Source organism: Panthera pardus, unplaced genomic scaffold (assembly GCF_024362965.1).
Source record: "Panthera pardus isolate Hobbes unplaced genomic scaffold, ASM2436296v1 HiC_scaffold_16, whole genome shotgun sequence".
NCBI classification, from domain to species: domain Eukaryota; kingdom Metazoa; phylum Chordata; class Mammalia; order Carnivora; family Felidae; genus Panthera; species Panthera pardus.
Window position 1 is genome coordinate 14,809,414 of NW_026526721.1, and position 19,217 is coordinate 14,828,630.

The 19,217-nt window shown below is 41.1% G+C and overlaps 1 protein-coding gene across 1 annotated transcript; it reads left to right on the forward strand.

Annotated features, from left to right (window-relative positions):
* The first annotated feature begins 10,902 nt into the window (after positions 1-10,902).
* CLDN17 (claudin 17) lies at positions 10,903-13,377 on the forward strand. The gene has a single exon (XM_019438727.2). The coding sequence runs from the start codon at positions 11,108-11,110 to the stop codon at positions 11,765-11,767; it is 660 nt and encodes a 219-aa protein (XP_019294272.1). The 5' UTR covers positions 10,903-11,107; the 3' UTR covers positions 11,768-13,377.
* The last annotated feature ends 5,840 nt before the right edge of the window (positions 13,378-19,217 follow it).

Below are 19,217 nucleotides of genomic sequence, written 5' to 3' on the forward strand. Positions count from 1 at the left end.
AAACTAATAAGTGGGAGAGGAAACACAAATCTCCCATGCTGAAGAATTCCAAGTGGTGTATATAAATGCTCCATTCCTATACTGTGGGCAGTGTATAGTGACTTCCTTCCAAAGAGCTCAACATGGGAAGTAGGTGGGAAAAACTGTACAGTAGAGAAATCTGACAAATCCTACGCCAGCCAGATGAACAAGGTCAACACAGTCATAAGTAGTATAAATAGCACTTTCGATATTATGTGATGAAATGACACTTTGCCACTGTGATCTTCTTCCCCCAATCCTGTAACCTGTCTAATCATGAGAAGTTCCAGTAGAAAATCACTGTACAAAGTAACAGAGCAGCACTCTGCAAATATGAGGCAAGTTTGAGAAACTGTCACAGCCAAGTGCAGCCTAAGGAAACATCACAACTAAAGGTAAGGATGTGTCTTGAATGGGATCTTGGAACAGAGAAAGGATTCTAGCTGAAAATCTGAAAATCTAGGAAAATTTGAAAAAGCTAGGAACTTCAGTTAATAATCATGAGTCGAGGGGCGCCTGGGTGGCTCAGTCGGTTGAGCAGCCGACTTCGGCTCAGGTCATGATATCGCAGTCCGTGAGTTCGAGCCCCGCGTCGGGCTCTGTGCTGACAGCTCAGAGCCTGGAGCCTGTTTCAGATTCTGTGTCTCCCTCTCTCTGACCCTCCCCCATTCACGCTCTGTCTCTCCCTGTCTCAAAAATAAATAAACATTAAAAAAAAATTTTAAAAAAATAATAATCATGAGTCGACATTGCTTTATTAATGGTGACAAGTATATAACTAACATACCAATGATGATGCCCATAATAAGGGAAACTAGGTGTGAGAAATAAAAACTCTGTATTAGCTTCTTAAATTTTTCTAAATCTGAAACTCTTCTAAAAAAATAAGGTCTTTGTAAAATATAACAAAATGGACTATTTTGTTTATCTGAAAGACTGTCATAAAAATAATTATTCAAATTTTTTTAACATTTATTTAGAAAGACAGAGTGCGAGTGGGGGAGGGGAAGAAATAGAGGGAGATACAGAACCGGAAGCAGGCTCCAGGCTCTGAGCTGTCAGCACAGAGTCTGACTCGGGGCTTGAACCCACCAACAGGGAGATCATGACCTGAGCTGAAGTTGGATGCTTAACTGACTGAGCCACTCAGGCGCCCAAAAAAATAATCATTAAATGAATATACACTAAAACCTTGGATTGCAAGTAACTTGTTCTGCAAGTATTCCGCAAGACCAGCAAACATTTCTAATACATTTTAACTTGATAAATGAGCAATGTCTTGCAATACGAGTAGTACATGACTCCGAATGTCACACGATCACAACTGATCCAATGGTTCTTGATATTTGCTTTGATATACAAGTGCTCTGGATTACAAGCATATTTCTGAAATGAAGTATGCTCACAAACCAAGGTTTTACTGTATTTTGATCAAATTTTGATTATAAAATGAGTATACAGAAAACTTATTTACTACATACAATAAGTTAACCAATTTATGTTGATTATTTTATTTAATCCATATAAACCGGAGAGAAAAGTGAGGTTCAGAAAGGTGTGTTGGTATTCTTTAAACTGATATCCACAGCAACCTGAGAGTCTCAAAAATATGTAGGGACACATCTGCTCACTGAGAGTTTTTAGTTATGTTGGATTATCTGGATGATGATTATACTTGCCTTCTGCCCTATGATTGACCCAAGTAATTATTTAAAGTGAAAATATTAAACATGTAATGTGCGTGATATGTATCTGGCTTCTTTCAGGCTGGCTTGTCCAAATTTTAATTTTTTTTAACATTTTTGTTTATTTTTGAGAGACAGAGACAGAGTATGAGCGGGGGAGGGGCAGAGAGAGAGGGAGACACGGAATCAGAAACAGGCTCCAGGCTCCGAGCTGTCAGCACAGAGCCCAATGCCGAGCTTGAACCCACAAACCATGAGATCATGAACTGAGCAGAAGTCAGACGCTCACCCGACTGAGCCACCCAGGCACCCCTGGCTTGTCCAAATTTTAAAGTAAGGATATTTGGTCTGCATAACCTAGTTACTGTTCGAATTATTTTTATTGTTTGTACAGATATCATTGCGATGTGAGAGTTCTCAATTTAAAGAAGTTCAAAATTAGCCTTTAGTTTGTTAACTCATATAATAAACGGAGACATTGGTTTGCCTTCATGGAAATGACATTGCACACTGACAATTTTTTTAAGCACAGGTTAAGTGTAGTCACGGCATACTGTACATATGTAAAGCTCAGGCCACAAAGCTAGCTAGTGGGATATTGAATCCTTAAAACACAGAGACACTCAGGCAATATCAAGTGAAAGAACTTGCTAAGCTTTTCTCATATTTGTATCAGATGATATGAACAGATCTAGTTTTGTATAGCTCATAGTAAGTATAGGAATAAAGATGTAATAAAGAACAGTACATTTTAATTTGCTGGTATTTTACTTATGGGCAGGCTCTCAGATGTTTTGGCTTATCAAAATATTGGATCAATTGAAGAACAGTTTCATTGTTAAAATGAAAAAAAAAAAAAAACTGACAGTGATAAATGAATGTTTCAAATCATGGCGCATCACACTCTAAATCCAACAAATAGAAAATGACTTGTGGAGTACAAATTATAAAAGTATACCCTCTGCTAGTAAATCTAACCAAAATTTAGTTTTAAAGATTCAATAATATCTACCAAATCAAAGTAACACGGATAATTTAAATGTTATCAGTTGTGCAGTTTTGTTTGTATTTAATCTGTTGATTATTTCGGTTTTATGTTGTTTTGTAAGAGCCATAAGCATAAAATTTCATACCCTGTATCATGTCTGAACATAACCGAAATAGTATGATAGAAATGGCTTTTGAAAACTTGTTCTTCAAAGGTATTCGAACATAATTCACAGTTGAGAAGCACTATACAAATACTCCAGTTGAGGTGTTTTCAATGATAATGGGTAAGCATGCCCTCACTTGCTGTTTTAAAAAAATAACATTGCCTAATTGCAGAAAGATAAGCGCAATAAATCCATCATTTTTATTTCAAAGCTTTTCACCACCTACTCACATAAGATAGAGTTTAACTAGAAATATAAAATATTTACACTCAAGATTCTTGTCAAGGAGAATAACCTCTGATTCACTCTCGAGTCTCAAAAGCTCTACGGAGAGAAATAATATGAATGTAAAATTACCTTAAGGATATACAACCCATCCATTCATATAGATCAGCGCCTCTCAGTCCCAGCTGAAGACTCAACTCACCGAAGACACATACAAAATACTGATGCCTGGGTCCTCTCTTAAGCTATTTTGATTTAATGGGTTTGATGGGAGACCTGATATGTATAATAACTTCTCTCCTAGGATTCTAATTAAAAGCCAAAACCGAGAACCACTGAAACAGAAACTCTAAAGCAGTGCTTCTCATACAGTCTGCAAGCTGGTATGACAGAGGGTGTTTTCACAATCCTGACGCCACTATCACAAAACATAACATAAACAAAAATTCTGAAGCCACAGCCCCGCCCCCAGGCTCCTGGTTTAATGGGATTGGGGTGGGGCCTCTGCACTGGGATTGTTTCAAAGCTCCCCCGGGGTGATTCTAATGTGCACTCGGGCTGAGAACCACTGATCTAAGACCTGAACGCCTGGACCACATCATTTAGGCTCCTGTAAAACAACACCTGGGCAAATTTGTCTACTCTATTTACTGTAAGGATGTTGTTCATTGTATTCCACAGTGAAAGAAGTTCTTTCTGGTGTCAGAAGCAAAAAGAATTATGTAACCCTTAAAGACATGTCTCTCTTTTTATTCATGGACATTGTGTGACTGCTAAAACACTCCAAGGCAAGTTCATGGCCAAGGCTTAGCAAACGTGGTGCCTATTTTGTGGACAAACTTCATGCATTTTTATCTTCTATATTCTACTCTTGTTTTACCCTGTCCCCCAAATTCTCATTTGCTTTTCAGTAATCACAAGGCTCCTTGTTTTGTCTTCTATTTTGGCAAGTTGTCTTCAATTATTTCTGCAGCCATATGAGATAGAAAAAAAAAAAATAAAGGAGAGAAGGAAAAGGGAGAGAGGAAGATAAATCCAAAGGTTTCTATAGTATATTCTCAACTGTGTGCAGAAGCAAAACCACATACACTGAATACAGGCTTTCATTACCTGGAGTGAACTCAGATTTCCCTGATTGGTTTCACACCAAAGGTCCATATAAATACTGACACGTAAGTAGCCTTAAGATGATTGAGTTTCTTTTAATCTTTTTTAATGTTTATTTATTTTTGAGAAAGAGAGAGAGCGCTCACGCCTGCGTGGGGCAGAGAGAGAGGGAGACAGAATTCGAAGCAGGCTCCGCACTGCCTGAGCAAAGCCCAATGTGGGGCTCGAACTCAGGAACTGAACTGTGAGATCATGACCTGAGCCAAAGTCAGATGCTCAACCGACTGAGCCACCCAGGTGCCCCAAGACAGTTGAAATTTGAGGTAGTAATGCAAGATGATGGGTTAAATTCAATTTACTAGCTGGTGGTATTAAACCTAATTTAGTTGGTTTTTAGATTACTCCCAAATGCATTCCTGGAATAGAAGCTATTTAAAAAAACCTACCAAATGAGGTGTTTAAATCGTGACTTCGTATATTTCATCATATGAATCCAGGCTTTAACTCTGTAGAAGTATTCAAACTGTGAATTTATAATTTAAGAACATATAATTAAGTATTGATCCTCAAGTTAGAGGACAGCCTAAGTAAATGAAACATTGTATTCATTCATTCATTCCTTATTCATTCCAACAATATTTCTTGAGCAGACAACTACTGGCGTGCTCTGCGTCAGGCTCTCTGCTGGGCGCTGGGAATCTAATGGTAAGCAAATTTGACACCGTCTCTGTTCGAATAGAATCTACGCTGTAGAAGGGAACGGACTTAAATGGAAATGCATATTTGTTGAGAATCGGTGGAAAATGCTCTGGAGAAAAATGCAGTTCTATGAAAGACTAAAACAATGGCAGGGGTGGGGAATGATATGATCCAACTCAGAACAGGTTTCTCTTGTGACTACATTTGGATCCAAATCTGAAGGAGAATGAACGATTATTAGATGGGCAGGGTTACACAGGTCAGGGGAATGTGGAAGGTGCTCTAGGTAGAAAGAACAGCATTATTCCTGAGTCAGTAATAGGGTAGGAGCCCGTCTCTGTATGTGTGTATTCATGCATTTACCTCCATATAGAGGTTTCAAATCAATCTCATAGACATCCAGTTAAAACTTTTCCAACTCATTTGTACTTGTTAAAACTTGCCCTGAGCACTGAGGGGGACAAGACATCATCTTTCAAAACAGACACACAGTAAGTTAGGAGAATGCCTGAACATTTTCAGGTGTGTAACTCCTGAAAAGGGAGAAAAGTAAGGCCAGACAACGACGCTTTGAGTGTCCTAAGTTTTTCATTCTGATGTTACACGTCCACCCCTGTTCACTTCAAGCGGAGGCGGCAGGTGAAGCTCTGACATATTTTTACAAGAAGTCAAAAGTCCCTCAACCTAACTTCGATTCTCTAAGACCCCAGAACAAGTCCCAGGACGACAAGACGATAGAGTGAGTCAGCAGTCTGTGTGGCCAGATTGCTCTCCCTGATTGCGATCTGATCATAATTTGTCAACAGGATGGAGGTTGTAGATTCTTACATACGTGTACAGCCCAGACTGTCCCTGTGAGCTGCAAAATATCTAATTCTTTATAGCCTCTACCGGGATGGCTCACAGCCGACTCGGGCTCTACGTCTGAAATGTAATTCTTGATCTATTTCTAAGAGGTCACTCATCCTTCAAGGGTCTGTCACCTCAATACACGCACCCCTGGTACGATGACGCTCCTGTCAGTGGAGACAGTCACCCGTGACTCGTTTCCCACCTCCAGGCCGTCGGCCACCCTCACCAGCTACAACTCCGATGCACAGTGCAAATCCAGCCACTCTCCTGCATCCCCTGTACGCTGACCGCCTCCCTCATCTTCCAGTTGGATGATCGCAATAAACTTCTAACTGGTTTCTTCCTATTCTATTTTGCACCTTTCCAGTCCTTTCCTTCAGAATATCGATCTGTTGTGGTTTGGGGGTTTGCTTTTGCTTGTAGCACAAACTCGATCGTGTCAGTTCCATGCTTGAAATCTTTCACTGGCTTTGCATTGATCTCAAGAGAACATTGTTCACAAGAGCCCACACATCTGGACTTTGCATTGGTAGCTTCGTCTGCCCCTTACTGCAGCCCCCATGTCCCTTGTGTTCGAAGGCTTCCATCTGCATTAGCCCCGAGTTGTCTTCACCCACAGAACTTTCACTCACTGTCTCCCATGCCCGGGATGCCCGTTACCTGATGATCTAATTCCTACTCAGGCTTCAGGTTATAGCTTAAATATTGTTTTGTTAGCGAGCCTTTTCTTTACCTCGTAATTAAAATTACGGTCTCATCTGTTTATACTCTCATTGTACCTTATTTTTTCTATACTCTGATTTTACCCATAGCTGTGTCTCATTTTGTACTTAGGTATTTTTTTTTTTTTTGCAATTGATTGTTTATTATTTACTACTCTCACTCAAACAAGGTCTGTGAGGGCACGGAATGGAGTCAGGGTCAGAAGATAAGTTTTATTTATTTATTTTTATTTATTCATTTTTAAAAAGGCAGCCTTTTTATTTTTAATGTTTTATTTATTTTTGAGAGAGGGAGAGAGACGGAGTGCAAGTGGGGGAAGGGAAGAGAGAGAGGGAGACACAGAATCGGAAGCAGGCTCCAGGGTCTGAGCTGTCAGCACAGAGCCCAACGCGGGGCTCGAACCCACGAACCGGGGCTCGAACCCACGAACCATGAAGTCATGACCTGAGCCGAAGTCGGACGCTTAACCAACTGAGCTACCCAGGCGCCCCAGAAGATAAGTTTTAAAGCTGAGCACGGGCCAGTCCAAGGATGGGTCTTTTGCATCATGCTAAGGGATTTGGATTTTGTACTGGAGGAAGAGGAGAACTTTTAAAAGAATTTAAGTAAGGTGGTGGCTTGCTCAGAATTTGATTCAGGAACCTCTGTGTGGTCCCCAGTGGAGTATGGATGAGAAAAGAGTTAAGACCAGAGGCAAGGAGACTGGAAAAGACATCACTGGATTGATTCGGGTGAGAGAGCTTGAGATGAAACTAAGCACAACAATGTTACCACAAAACTATTTTCTGATGTTAAAGATTTTATTTTTAAGTAATCTCTGCACCCAACATGGGGCTCAAACTCACAACCCCAAGAGTGAGAGTCATCTGCTGTACGTATTGAGGCAGCTAGGTGCCCCAAAAAACAAGAAATATTTCCAATAAATTAGAATATGGTGTTAATCAATAGTTGGGTTTCCTTCAAAGCAATCTCTGAGGTGGAGGTTAGGGTACATTATTTTTTACTATGAAGTACTTTTGGGATCAACACCTGAGGAAAAGAAGGGAAGGAAGAGGAGTGGGGGAAAGGAGGGAAGCTTAAGGGGAGGTGCAGAACCAGGTGATGGCTAAGGCATCAAGCCAAGACTGAAACAAGTCCCTCTTCAAAATATAAACACTTTACCGCCTCAATTAGAAGATGATGGCTTCTTTGGGCCTCTACAGAAAAACCAGTGAGGCAGGGTATGAAAGTGTTATTTGAAGACAGGAGTAAGAATGCCCAGGAAGGGGGTGCCTGGGTGGCTCTGTTGGCTGAGCATCTGACTTCAGCTCAGGCCGCCATGATCTCACAGTTAGTGAGTTTGAGCCCCACATCTGGCTCACTGTCGTCAGCATGGAGCTCACCTCAGATCCTCTACCCCCCCCCCCCCACCGTCTCTCTGTTCCTCCCCGATTCATGCTCTCTCCCTCTTTCTCTGTCAAAAATGAATTAAAAAAAAAAAAAAAACATTAAAAAAAGAAAAAAAAAAAAAAAAAAGAATGCCCAGGAAGTCTGTCACATTTCTAGCAAACTTCCATGTTGGAGCAGTAGAAAATATAAGTGGATTACAAGAGTCATGTGAATAAATTGCAGGGAACACATTTCTGGCAAAATCAAGTTTTAATATGGAAGAGAATCGAGTATATTTATATTCTAAAGGACAACGCAGAGAGAGGAAGAGGATGTAGATACAATGAAGGGAGGGAATTATCAATGGAACAGGAGCCCCCGAGGAGGAAGAAGGGGTTAAGATTCCCAGAAAGTTGGAGAGGAAAACAATATCTCCCTTTCAACGTAAAGAAAGAAAGTAAAGCTGATGTTGAGAATCGGCTTTGCCTATGAGGAGCCAAAAACAAAAGTTCCTACATTATTTATGTTTCTTAGATTATACCTATAATCAGGATGTACCTCCACATTCTAAGTAAACATATGCTCTCACTCGCATTTATTTGTAATACAGACCAGATGTTTTACCTGGAGAAAAAAAAAAAATCAAACAATTAGAAAAAAACAGTAAGTTGGAAACTTCTAGGACAAAATGAAGATAGGGTTTAAAGTGAGATAGAATGAGGAAGAGGAAATAGAACACAGAAGACAAGGTGGAAGCGACAAGTCAGAATAATGTTGGCAAATCCCTTCAGGGTGGGAAGAAACGTGTGTCTCAGTAACCTTGAACAAAGGCAGAGAAAACCCTGCCTTCTGAGCTGGCGTTAGGAAACTCTGAACTACACAGAAGTTATCTGTTTCCTCAATGATCCACATTCCTTAAAGAGGGAGTTCTCACTTGATCTAGAATGGTACTAACACAGCAATAGCAACAAAACAGAGATATGATTGATACATAATAGCTAGAGAGACCACCCATCTTAAAAACTCAAGTTTCCATAGTTCCTAATGCAATTAATGGGCTCTTTAAATCTGGATGGTATTGGACCTGCCATTGGCTCTTGGGCTGTGGTTGACTGAGAGGGAGGACCTGTTGCAAATTGCAACTTCTCCCAGTTGGAATATGCGTGGTGTGCTCATTTCAAGCAGGTTTCATCCTTGAGATGGAATCGTTGCAGTAGGATGTGAACAAAAAGGGGAAAGGTCCAGGCTTCCCACAGTAAGCATCATGGTCCTTGGACAGTGGCCGGGAAGTGATACTCAAGGATGAAATATTGATTATTGAACTTTGAAACAGTCTCAATGGAATTCTGCTTGCTTTGAAAACAATTTGTGAAACTACTGACAGGTAGTATTAAATTTCAGGTTCAGTCCCATTCATCTGGAAAAACTTGAAAACATCTCTCCCCTCCCCCTTTTGAGTCAGTCAGAGAGGTAAGTATAGCAAGATAGAGATTGGATGAATTTCTAGATCATTACCACATAGCTAGCCTAGCCACACACTCTGAAGACCTCACATTCTGCATCTTGCAAACAAGGGACTTAAACCTGTTATAACTTGGAAGACACCTTCCATCTCTAAGAACTTTTCCATTACCTGAATTTAAGTAATTGCACAGATAATCCAAAGGGCCACTTTTATATTCTTCCATAAAAATGGAGTATACATTTTTGGCTTTGATAAATGTGATATATTTCAAGCTGCCATTGAAGAAAAAAAAAAAAAAAGATAATCGGGGCACCTGGGTGGTTCAGTAGGTTAAGCGTCCAATTTGGCTTAGATCGTGATCTCATAGTTCATGGGTTCGAGCCCCGCATTGGGCTCCGTGCATTGGGTTCTGGAGCCTGTTTTGGATTCTGTGTCTCCCTCTCTCTCTGCCTTTTCCTGGCTCTCACTCTGTCTCTCTCTCTCTCTCTCTCAAAATAAATAAACATTAAAAAAAATTAAAAAACAAAAACAAAAACCGCTAGGAATGCCTGGGTGGCTCAGTCGGTTAAACATCTGACTTCTGCTCAGGTTATGATCTCCTGGCTTGCAAGTTTGAGCCCTGATGTGGGCTCTGTGCTGACAGCTAAGAGCTGGGAGCCTGCTTCCAATTCTGCGTTTCCCTCTCTCTTTGCCCCTCTCCTGCTCATTTTCTTTCTCTGTCTCAAAAATAAATAAACATAAAAAATTTTTTTTAATTTTTTTTTAATGTTTATTTATTTTTGAGACAGAGAGAGACAGAGCATGAACGGGGGAGGGGCAGAGAGAGGGAGACACAGAATTGGAAGCAGGCTCCAGGCTCTGAGCCATCAGCCCAGAGCCCGACGCGGGGCTCGAACTCACGGACTGTGAGATCGTGACCTGAGCCGAAGTCAGACGCTTAACCGACTGAGCCACCCAGGCATCCCAAACATAAAAAATTTTTTAAAAACCAGCTAATCAAAGTTTATATACGAAACATTCCACCAGAGAGGAAGTGTTACTTAACAGATATTATAACAAGTACCAGTAAATTCAATTATAAGGACTGCTTATCTCTGTTCTTCTTTCTGATCTTAAGAATAAACCAAATTCTGAATTTTTTTGCATAGGACTCCTCCTTTTTTATCAAGTATCAGAGGTTTTAGTAGAAGTCTTGAAACTAACTGCTACACATTTTTCCAGATTCAGAGGTCTTTATTAAAACCAGAACTGACTAACCGTATTGAAGACGAGTGGCTTAGATTAGAAAAAAGTAATAGATCATCTACACCGCAAAGTGTTCTTCAATTGCTCCCCAAAGAACTGGTAAGATTTTTGCATTGTCTCCAGTTGTGACTTAACTTAGATGCTTACGCTTTTTTCTCAGAGCGATTTTTTCCAGCAGGAAGTCGTCAGCTCTGTAATTAGCAATCCACAATGGAAGCTTTGACACTTAATTACAACATTGCTAAGACAATAATAATAAAAGGAAGACCGAAGTTGAATGCAGTATTTCTGGACACACCTCTGGCTACCTTCTTATTGGCTGGGAAACAATTATATATGACTAGTAAATAATCCATACCGAAATGAATGCCTGTGTACAAAGGCAGGTACTTCTAGTTAGGCCAAGTTCAGTCGCTGGTGCTGCTTTCAACTAAAACATTATGGGCAGGGACACTGGAGAACATCATCAGAGACTGCTATAGACTCAAAGAGGCCTCCTCCACATTCTGGATCTCCAGCAGCTTCTACCATTCCAGGCTGGATAGGTCTTCAAAGCAGAGGCGATGGCATTCTATCCCCTGCAGATTGCTGGTCTGGCTCTTGGCTTCCTTGGCATGGTCGGGACTCTTGCCACAACCCTCCTGCCCCAGTGGAGGGTATCGGCTTTCGTTGGCAGCAACATCATCGTTTTTGAAAGGCTCTGGGAAGGGCTCTGGATGAACTGCGTCCGACAAGCCAAGGTCCGGCTGCAGTGCAAGTTCTACAGCTCTTTGTTGGCTCTCCCACCTGTCCTAGAGGCAGCCAGGGCCCTCATGTGTGTCGCCGTCGCCCTCTCGCTCATCGCTCTGCTTCTTGGCATCTGCGGCATGAAGCACATCCGGTGCACGGGCTCCAACGAGAGGGCCAAAGCGTACCTTCTGGGGACCTCCGGGGCCCTCTTCATCTTGACCGGCATCTTCGTTCTGATTCCTGTGTGCTGGACGGCCAACATCATCATCAGAGATTTCTACGACCCAGCCATCCACGTGGGGCAGAAACGAGAACTGGGAGCAGCCCTCTTCCTCGGTTGGGCCAGCACCGCCATCGTCTTCATCGCAGGTGGTTTGCTCTGCGGGTTCTGCTGTTGCAACAGAAAGAAGCCGAGACACCGATACCCAGCCCCGGGATACTGCGTGCCCCACGCGGAGAAGCGGAGGAACGTGGCCTCCACCAGCTATGTCTAGCACCTGCTTTGGGCTCCAACTGTGGATTCCAGTCAGAGGTTTTCATAGAGCCCTGCCAGACGCTGTAAGTACGTCGGGCGCGAGAACTGGCCTTATGGCTTCATTTCAATGGAGAGGAAAGTATAAACGATAGATAGATCGTACTTGGTCACCCGTGGTAGGAATAGAAATGGCTTACTTTGGACATTCTAACTCCGTATGTATTAAATGCATTTGCTATTATGAGACACAAATGATCCCCGTTCCAATTTGTGGAGTCGAAAATCGAGTATGTCCACAACCTTAGTATAATGATAACTACTGGTTTTTTGTTTTGTTTTGTTTTGTTTTTTGACAATCATGGAACATCTGCTAGGAAATGCAAATTTTATTGCAATTGATAACGCACACCAGTAAAAAATACTCTAAACCATAACCTAGGTTAATTTTCCTCCACATTATTTCTTAGACTAATACAGTAACAACTGAAATGTGGACTTTCCTTTTTTAAACAGTTAATCTGAAAAATAGTAGATCTGAAATACGGATATTTTTAAATGTTTATTTATTTTTGAGAGAGAGAAAGAGCATGAGCAGAGGACAGGTGGAGAGAGAGGGAGACATAGAATCTGAAGGAGGCTCCAGGCTCTGAGCCTAATGCTCGAACCCATGAACCGTGGGATCATGACCTGAGCTGAAGCGGGATGCTTAACCGACTGAGCTACCCTGGCACCCCTCAAATAAAGATTTTTAATTGAATTTATCAAAATATGGAAATGCCCATCCAATGAAAAGATATGTTATTCCCTTAGGAAACTCAAATGCACTGGCAATTAGACACTTTCAGGGGAAAAAGAGGGGCTCTGACTTCTCTTAGGAAATTTATGAAAATGATGTTAAAGCACCTAATTTATACAGTTAGGCTTGCCTGGAATTATATATTCAAAGGAAAATAATTTATAAATGAGAAGTAATATGTTCTATAACCTCTGATTTGTGCCTACAGCAAACAGAAGTACCTATCTTGATAAAGTACCTCAGTGCAAGAGTATGAACACTCAACTGTCATCAAGAGGAAATACGGTCCTAATTAGGGAACTGAGGTTTGGGTGTTGAAGGGAATGGTTTCTGTTCCTTGTTTTATTCTTTAGTCATTGTTCAGGTCTGCACACGCAAAGTAAAATGAAGAATTAAGGTAATGATTCAGGCAATTAGTCAGGCTAAAATAAGTACCTCCATTTTATTCTCTAATAAATAAATAGGGATGGTTAAGGCATCGTGTTTTGCTTGAATTATGTATATTATTTTCTCAATTCTTTACTCCTCATGCATTTAACATGCACATTTAATATGCCGATATGGTTAAAAGTATGTGAGGGGGGCGGAGAGGAATGGGTATATAAGTGTTTGTGGGGCAAGACCACTCCTATGGGTTGCTTCTGAATATCTCCAGTATGTTGTGAACCAATCAATGTTTATATATCCAGTTCTAACTCTTCAAATATTATGTTTATTTTATAGTAAAAAATGTATTTAATTTGCAGTACATAATTGCAATGAACAGATTAAATTTGTTCACCAAATATTTATTGTGTGTCCATCCTTACTATAATAAAATAATAACATTGTTACATATTTTCAATTATGTTGATATGTTTCACTGTGGGGTCAATTTCAGAATGAATTTCTATCTTCAAAAGACCATCTATTATCTCTGAAACGTTAAATCAGAGATAACTCAAGGGTAGATGTAGACATCAGACCTTCATTCCATTCTACAAACCACCAGCAAGGCTTCAGCAAGTCAAGCCTTGGTAATATAAGACAATATTTAAAAAAAATTAGTAATACATAATGTTAAAGGCCACATAAATGTCTTCAAATAATATCAATATGTAATATCAATATGTAAACATCTTCAAATAACATCAATTAAAAAGAAAAAGAATTACTTAGACTTTTCCTAAGCTTATTTTCTTTTTCAGACTTCATTCAGAAAGGTCTAAATTTTGAGTGTGCTGAAAAGTGATCATTGATCATATATACAGGCAAATAAGTATGAAATCAAGACATGTACGATATATGCGTAAAGGTTGTCATAGAATCATTTGTCTTACCTTTTGGCACCCTAGAAGAGGTACATAACCTCGCATGAAAGGTTCCAGAGACTAAATGAGGCACATCATCCTGCCAGCCAGAGGATCAAAGAGTAAAAATGGTGTAACATGGGGTAGAATCACAAAACTATTAGAGATAACATTAGTCAATGAATTGGGGCAAAATTTCAGGAACTAAGAATTCTTTTGTTTGCTCTTTTACTAATCAAGGTGTACTTTGGGGAAATGATTTCTATTTTCTCCACTCTGCTGCATTATTTTCTGTTTTACACCACAAAGAAACTTCAATAATTTTTAATGAATTTCAAGACACATTATGAATGTAAATCTCATACCACAAACCCAGGTGTACAAGAATTGCATCATTCTTATCTCAAATTTAACATAAATTCAATTTCTGGAGTATTTCCCTACATGTTTCACCATTCTTAAGGTCTTGTATAAGGTTAAGCAATGCTTGGGGTGATGGGTTGATAGGATCAGCCCGTGATGATCATCAGTCCATATAAGTCACTGACAAGATGTCTATTGTACCTGCTCTCATGGTCCATTTAGATTTCTCAGCTCTGCTAATTCTTTGTGATGCTTGGCAATCTTTTTTGAGACTCTCTAGTTCTGGGCTACTTGGGTTAGTGGATTTCAACCTTGGCCGAATATTAGAATTGCTAGGGGAATATTAAAAACTACTAGTGCAGCCAGTATCAAGATGATCTATGCCATTTCCTAGATTCATAGCAAACGCTTGACCTGTTGATTTGGTTACCATTATCTACAAACAGTGGTGAAAGAAATGATTCCTTCTCCCATGAGATTTTTTTTTTAATTTTTTTTTTAACGTTTATTTATTTTTGAGACAGAGAGAGACAGAGCATGAATGGGGGAGGGTCAGAGAGAGGAAGACACAGAATCTGAAACAGGCTCCAGGCTCTGAGCTGTCAGCACAGAGCCCGACGCGGGGCTTGAACTCACGGACCACAAGATCATGACCTGAGCCGAAGGGTGACTGAGCCACCCAGGCGCCCCGAGATTTTTTTTTAATATCACCTCTACAAATATCCTTTTCCTCCACTGTCAACAATTTTACGCAGGTTCATAGAGGCTTAGGCTTTCAGAAGCAAAAATGCATAAAAACTAAACCTCTTCTAGACTATTTTGCCTTCAGTTTGCTATACACTCCACTGAGCCAGCGAAATGCATTGCTGGCTACCTTCTGGAATGGTGGCCAGGGAAAGAGGGAAAATAAATATTATTTATCCACACATGATTAAAAATGTTTAAACATTTTTTTAAATGTTTTTTATTTATTTTTGAGACATAGAGAGACAGAGCATGAGCAGGGTAGGAGAGGGGCAGAGAGAGAGGGAGACAGAATCCGAAGCAGGCTCCAGGCTTCGAGCTGTTGGCACAGAGCCTGATGCAGGCTCGAACTCACAGACCGCGAGATCGTGACCTGAGCCGAAGTCGGACACTTAACCGGCTGAGCCACCCAGGAGCCCCAAAAATGTTTTAAAGGAGTAACCCATTGTAAGTTACAATTTTAGTTACACGAACACTAAGAATTCTTTTCATTTTCAAAAAAAAAGTTGATATGTTTAGAAATATTTTGTTGGGTTCACTTGTTCTTCTTCACAACAACTATATAATGTAGAAAGTGTAGACATCATTATCAACATAAGCGTTGCAACTAAGAGAGCTCAAACTTACTAAGTTACATGACTTGGCCTGAGTCATAGAGCTGACCTTGAGAAATCAGGCGGTCAACAATAGTACTAAGTAGATACTTAGTAAGTATTTGAGGAATGATCAAGAAACGATATAAATGCAGTATAACAGTTTGAGATTTTAGCTTATATGAAGCTCCTCCTCCCACAGGAAAGAGCTAAAACAATAGAACTCAGAAATTTAAAGACAGCTTTTGTGTCTTGCATTTGTTTGGTCTGAAAAGCCTCTTTTTTTTTTTCTTTTGAGAGAGAGACAGAGAGAGAGAGAGAGAGAGAGAGATGGGGAAGGGCAGAGGGAGAGGTAGAGAGAACCATAAGCAGGCTTCATGTCCAGCGTGGAGCCTGACAGGGGGCTCGATCTCATGACCATGAGATCATGACCTGAGACAAAATCAAGAGTTGGACTCTTTTTTTTAAATTAATTAATTTATTTTTGAGAGAGAGGTGGGGGGGGGGGGGCAAGTGCACAAGTATAGGGGATGGGGGACAGAGAGAGACACAAAATCCGAAGCAGGCTCCAGGCTCTGAGCTGCCAGCACAGAACTGCAGACCTCAAACTAACAAACTGTGAGATCATGACCTGAACCAAAGTTGGACGCTTAACCAACTGAGCCACCCAGGCGCCCCTTAAGAGTCCAACTCATGGTCCGTGAGTTTGAGCCCCATGTCGGGCTCTGTGCTGACAGCTCAGAGCCTGGAGCCTGCTTCGGATTCCATGTCTCCCTCTCTCTCTGCCCCTCCCCCGTTCATGCTCCGTCTCTCTCTGTCTCAAAAATAAATAAACGTTAAAAAAAAAAAATGAGAGTTGTACCCTTAACCCACTGAGCCAAGCAGGCACGCCTAAAAAGCCTAAATTCTAAAGATCGCATGGACAAATTAAAAAATGGCTCAGTCAGAACAAGGTTCTCCTCACTCTTAGGATTATAAAATAAATTATTCGGATGAAAGTAAAACAAACAGGAGTTCAGAGGGTCTAGAAATCGATGCGTCCCTGGGAATGACCCTGTGCCCTCTCCCTAGTCCACTTTCTGGGGACTCTGACAACGAGAAATGCAGAACTATCAGACGGGTTTGAGAATTTAAGGGCAGAAGTGACCTGCGTCCTGACCCCAGCTGGAGCCAAAGATGTTGACGGTTTTCCTCATGCCCTCACAGTGCTGGGGAATAAGAAACATCTCCATGATGTGTTTGGTCCGACAGGACAGGAAAGAGTCTTGCCAATTTTCCACCTACTATGGCACCAGAAGAATATGTCATAGTCACCCGAGACCAGCGCAGAGCATTTCAATAGGTTTGGTGGTTGGAACTAAGTAAGAATGCAATGGCAACCCACATGAATGGACAAGTGGGTCTGTTCGCCGCGCGTTTGTCCGTAGACTCATTTCTTGCCCTTCCTCGGTCTACTCTGTATCTCCAGGAAGGGGATTCCTGTGGGCAGCGTAGTAGTGGTGTGCCGAGGGAGCAGTGGGGTCCATCCTCAATAAGTACAGACATTAACAAGACCTCTATCTGGAGGGAATGTAAAAACGATCACAGAACTCAATAAATATCGGTTCCGTTTATGATCTTCACATGCTGCCCTCCCTAAACAATGTCAGTGATTAAAAAAAAAAAAAATGTGTTGGCTCCAGTCCTGAACAGTCACTGTAGTTACTATAAATAGCTAGTAGTAATATTGACGATGATGATGGGGGTAATAGATGCTAGATGACAGATGGGTGGTAGATAAATATATAATGAGAGATTGTACGTAATGGATAAATGATGGAGCGGTAGCAAAATAAAAAGATAGATGTTAGCTATGCTACCGTGAGCTCTGACATGTGACTATATGCATTTGTTTCAAGAGTAAATGAGGGAGGTTTTCCTTCAGTTCAGATCCCGCAAGGCGTGATGTTCAAATAATCACTCCTCAGCTATTCTGTTTTAGTATTCTAATGTTTAACGCAAATGCGAGCTCCTTGTCGCCATAAAGTGACAAGACTTAAAGTAACTCAAATTCTGTTTCTATGTCTTGACCGTGTCTATGCTGCTGGAATGGAGGCATAGACTCTGTACTAGCTATGTCGAATGGGTCCAAACTGTTACGGACTTCCTGGAATTTCTTCAGCATAATGTCTATAAAACATACAATGTGTATTAAAGGATAAATAATAAAAATGTGCTAACTTGTAGCTTATCACCTAAAACAATTTCTCTTACAGTGGAGCAGTGTCGTGAAAACTGATCTGTGTCCAGGAGTCAGATACGCTAGACCAAGGCCGTGTGTTTTTTCCCAGTTCTGTGTGCAGCCACTGCTGGCTACATTTGGCTAACAAAGGGCACTGGTGAGGGGCGCCTGGGTGGCTCAGTCGGTTGAGCGGCTGACTTCAGCTCAGGTCGTGATCTCACAGCTCGTGAGTTCGAGCCCCCGCGTTGGGCTCTGTGCGGACAGCTCAGAGGGTTCAGGTCTGCGTCTCCCTCTCTCTCTGCCCCTAAGCCATTCACATTCTGTCTCTGTCTCTCTCAAAAGTAAATAAACATTAAAAGAAATTACAAATAAAATAAAAGGCATTGGTGAGGGCACCTGGGTGGTTCAGTCAGTTAAGCATCTGACTCTTGATTTTGGCTCAGGTCATGATCTCACAGTTCGTGAGATCAAGACCTGTGCCAGGCTCTGTGCTGACAGCAGGAAGCCTGCTTGGAATTCTCTCTCCCTCTCTCTCTCTCCGCCCTTCCCCTGCTCACTTTCACTCCCTCTCTGTCTCAAAATAGATAAATTTGTTAAAAAGGCACTGGTGAGACTGGAGGGCATGAGGGTTCCTGTTGTCTCTTTGCCTGGAGAGAAGGCTCCAGTGGTGACCCTGTCTCCTCCCCAGCTTTACCAGAAGGGTCCACCTTGGGTCCGGCTTCTGCCAAATGAACCTCATCTCTTGGGTCCAGCAATACCGCTTTTCTGTTTGTTCTCCCATCCTCAGGGAATTAGCCACTTCATGCTGTTATGTTAGTGTCTAGGGAGCTCCATGATCCTCTCCTTGGTTTCTCCCCTCTCCCCATAATCTGCATAACAAAGTTTCTCTCTCCAGTTCCACCAATTTGAATATTTAAAATGGTTTTGCTTCTTCTGGTCAGATCTGACAGATACAGCCTCTGGGAATCATCCCGAAATGGGGGAACCTCAGCACAATCCCAGGTGACTTGTGAGGGTCTAAGTATCAGATCGGTGAATGTGGCTTTATATGAGCCCACAGAACTTATACAACTCTGGGAAAATTAGGAACCCTCCCCGGATAAGATTAAGTTTGTATTCCATGCGGGTTTGAAACAAAAACAAAGTTCAGCTTTTAAAAATACTTAATGTTTTCATATCAAAACACCTGGCACATGGGGGATGGCAGATGTTTTTTCTGGGAGAATGAGTAAATGCTGAATTAAAGAAGGAAGGAAATTTTAAATGAACCATAGTATGAAGCACCTTATCTAGAGGTAATCAAAAATTCAGTTCCTAAGTGGGTGGAAAGGAGTTTTGTGTTTCGAGTACTCTTAGCAGAATCATGTCTAAGAAAATATTTATTTAATGGTCGGTCTATTAATGAATTGTTGCAGACAACGTAGGACATAAAGAAAAATATCTTTAAAATGGGTAAAAGTTGT

Excerpts from the sequence above, each read along its gene's own strand:
- CLDN17 (XM_019438727.2), top strand. The coding sequence starts at position 11,108 with ATGGCATTCTATCCCCTGCAGATTGCTGGTCTGGCTCTTGGCTTCCTT.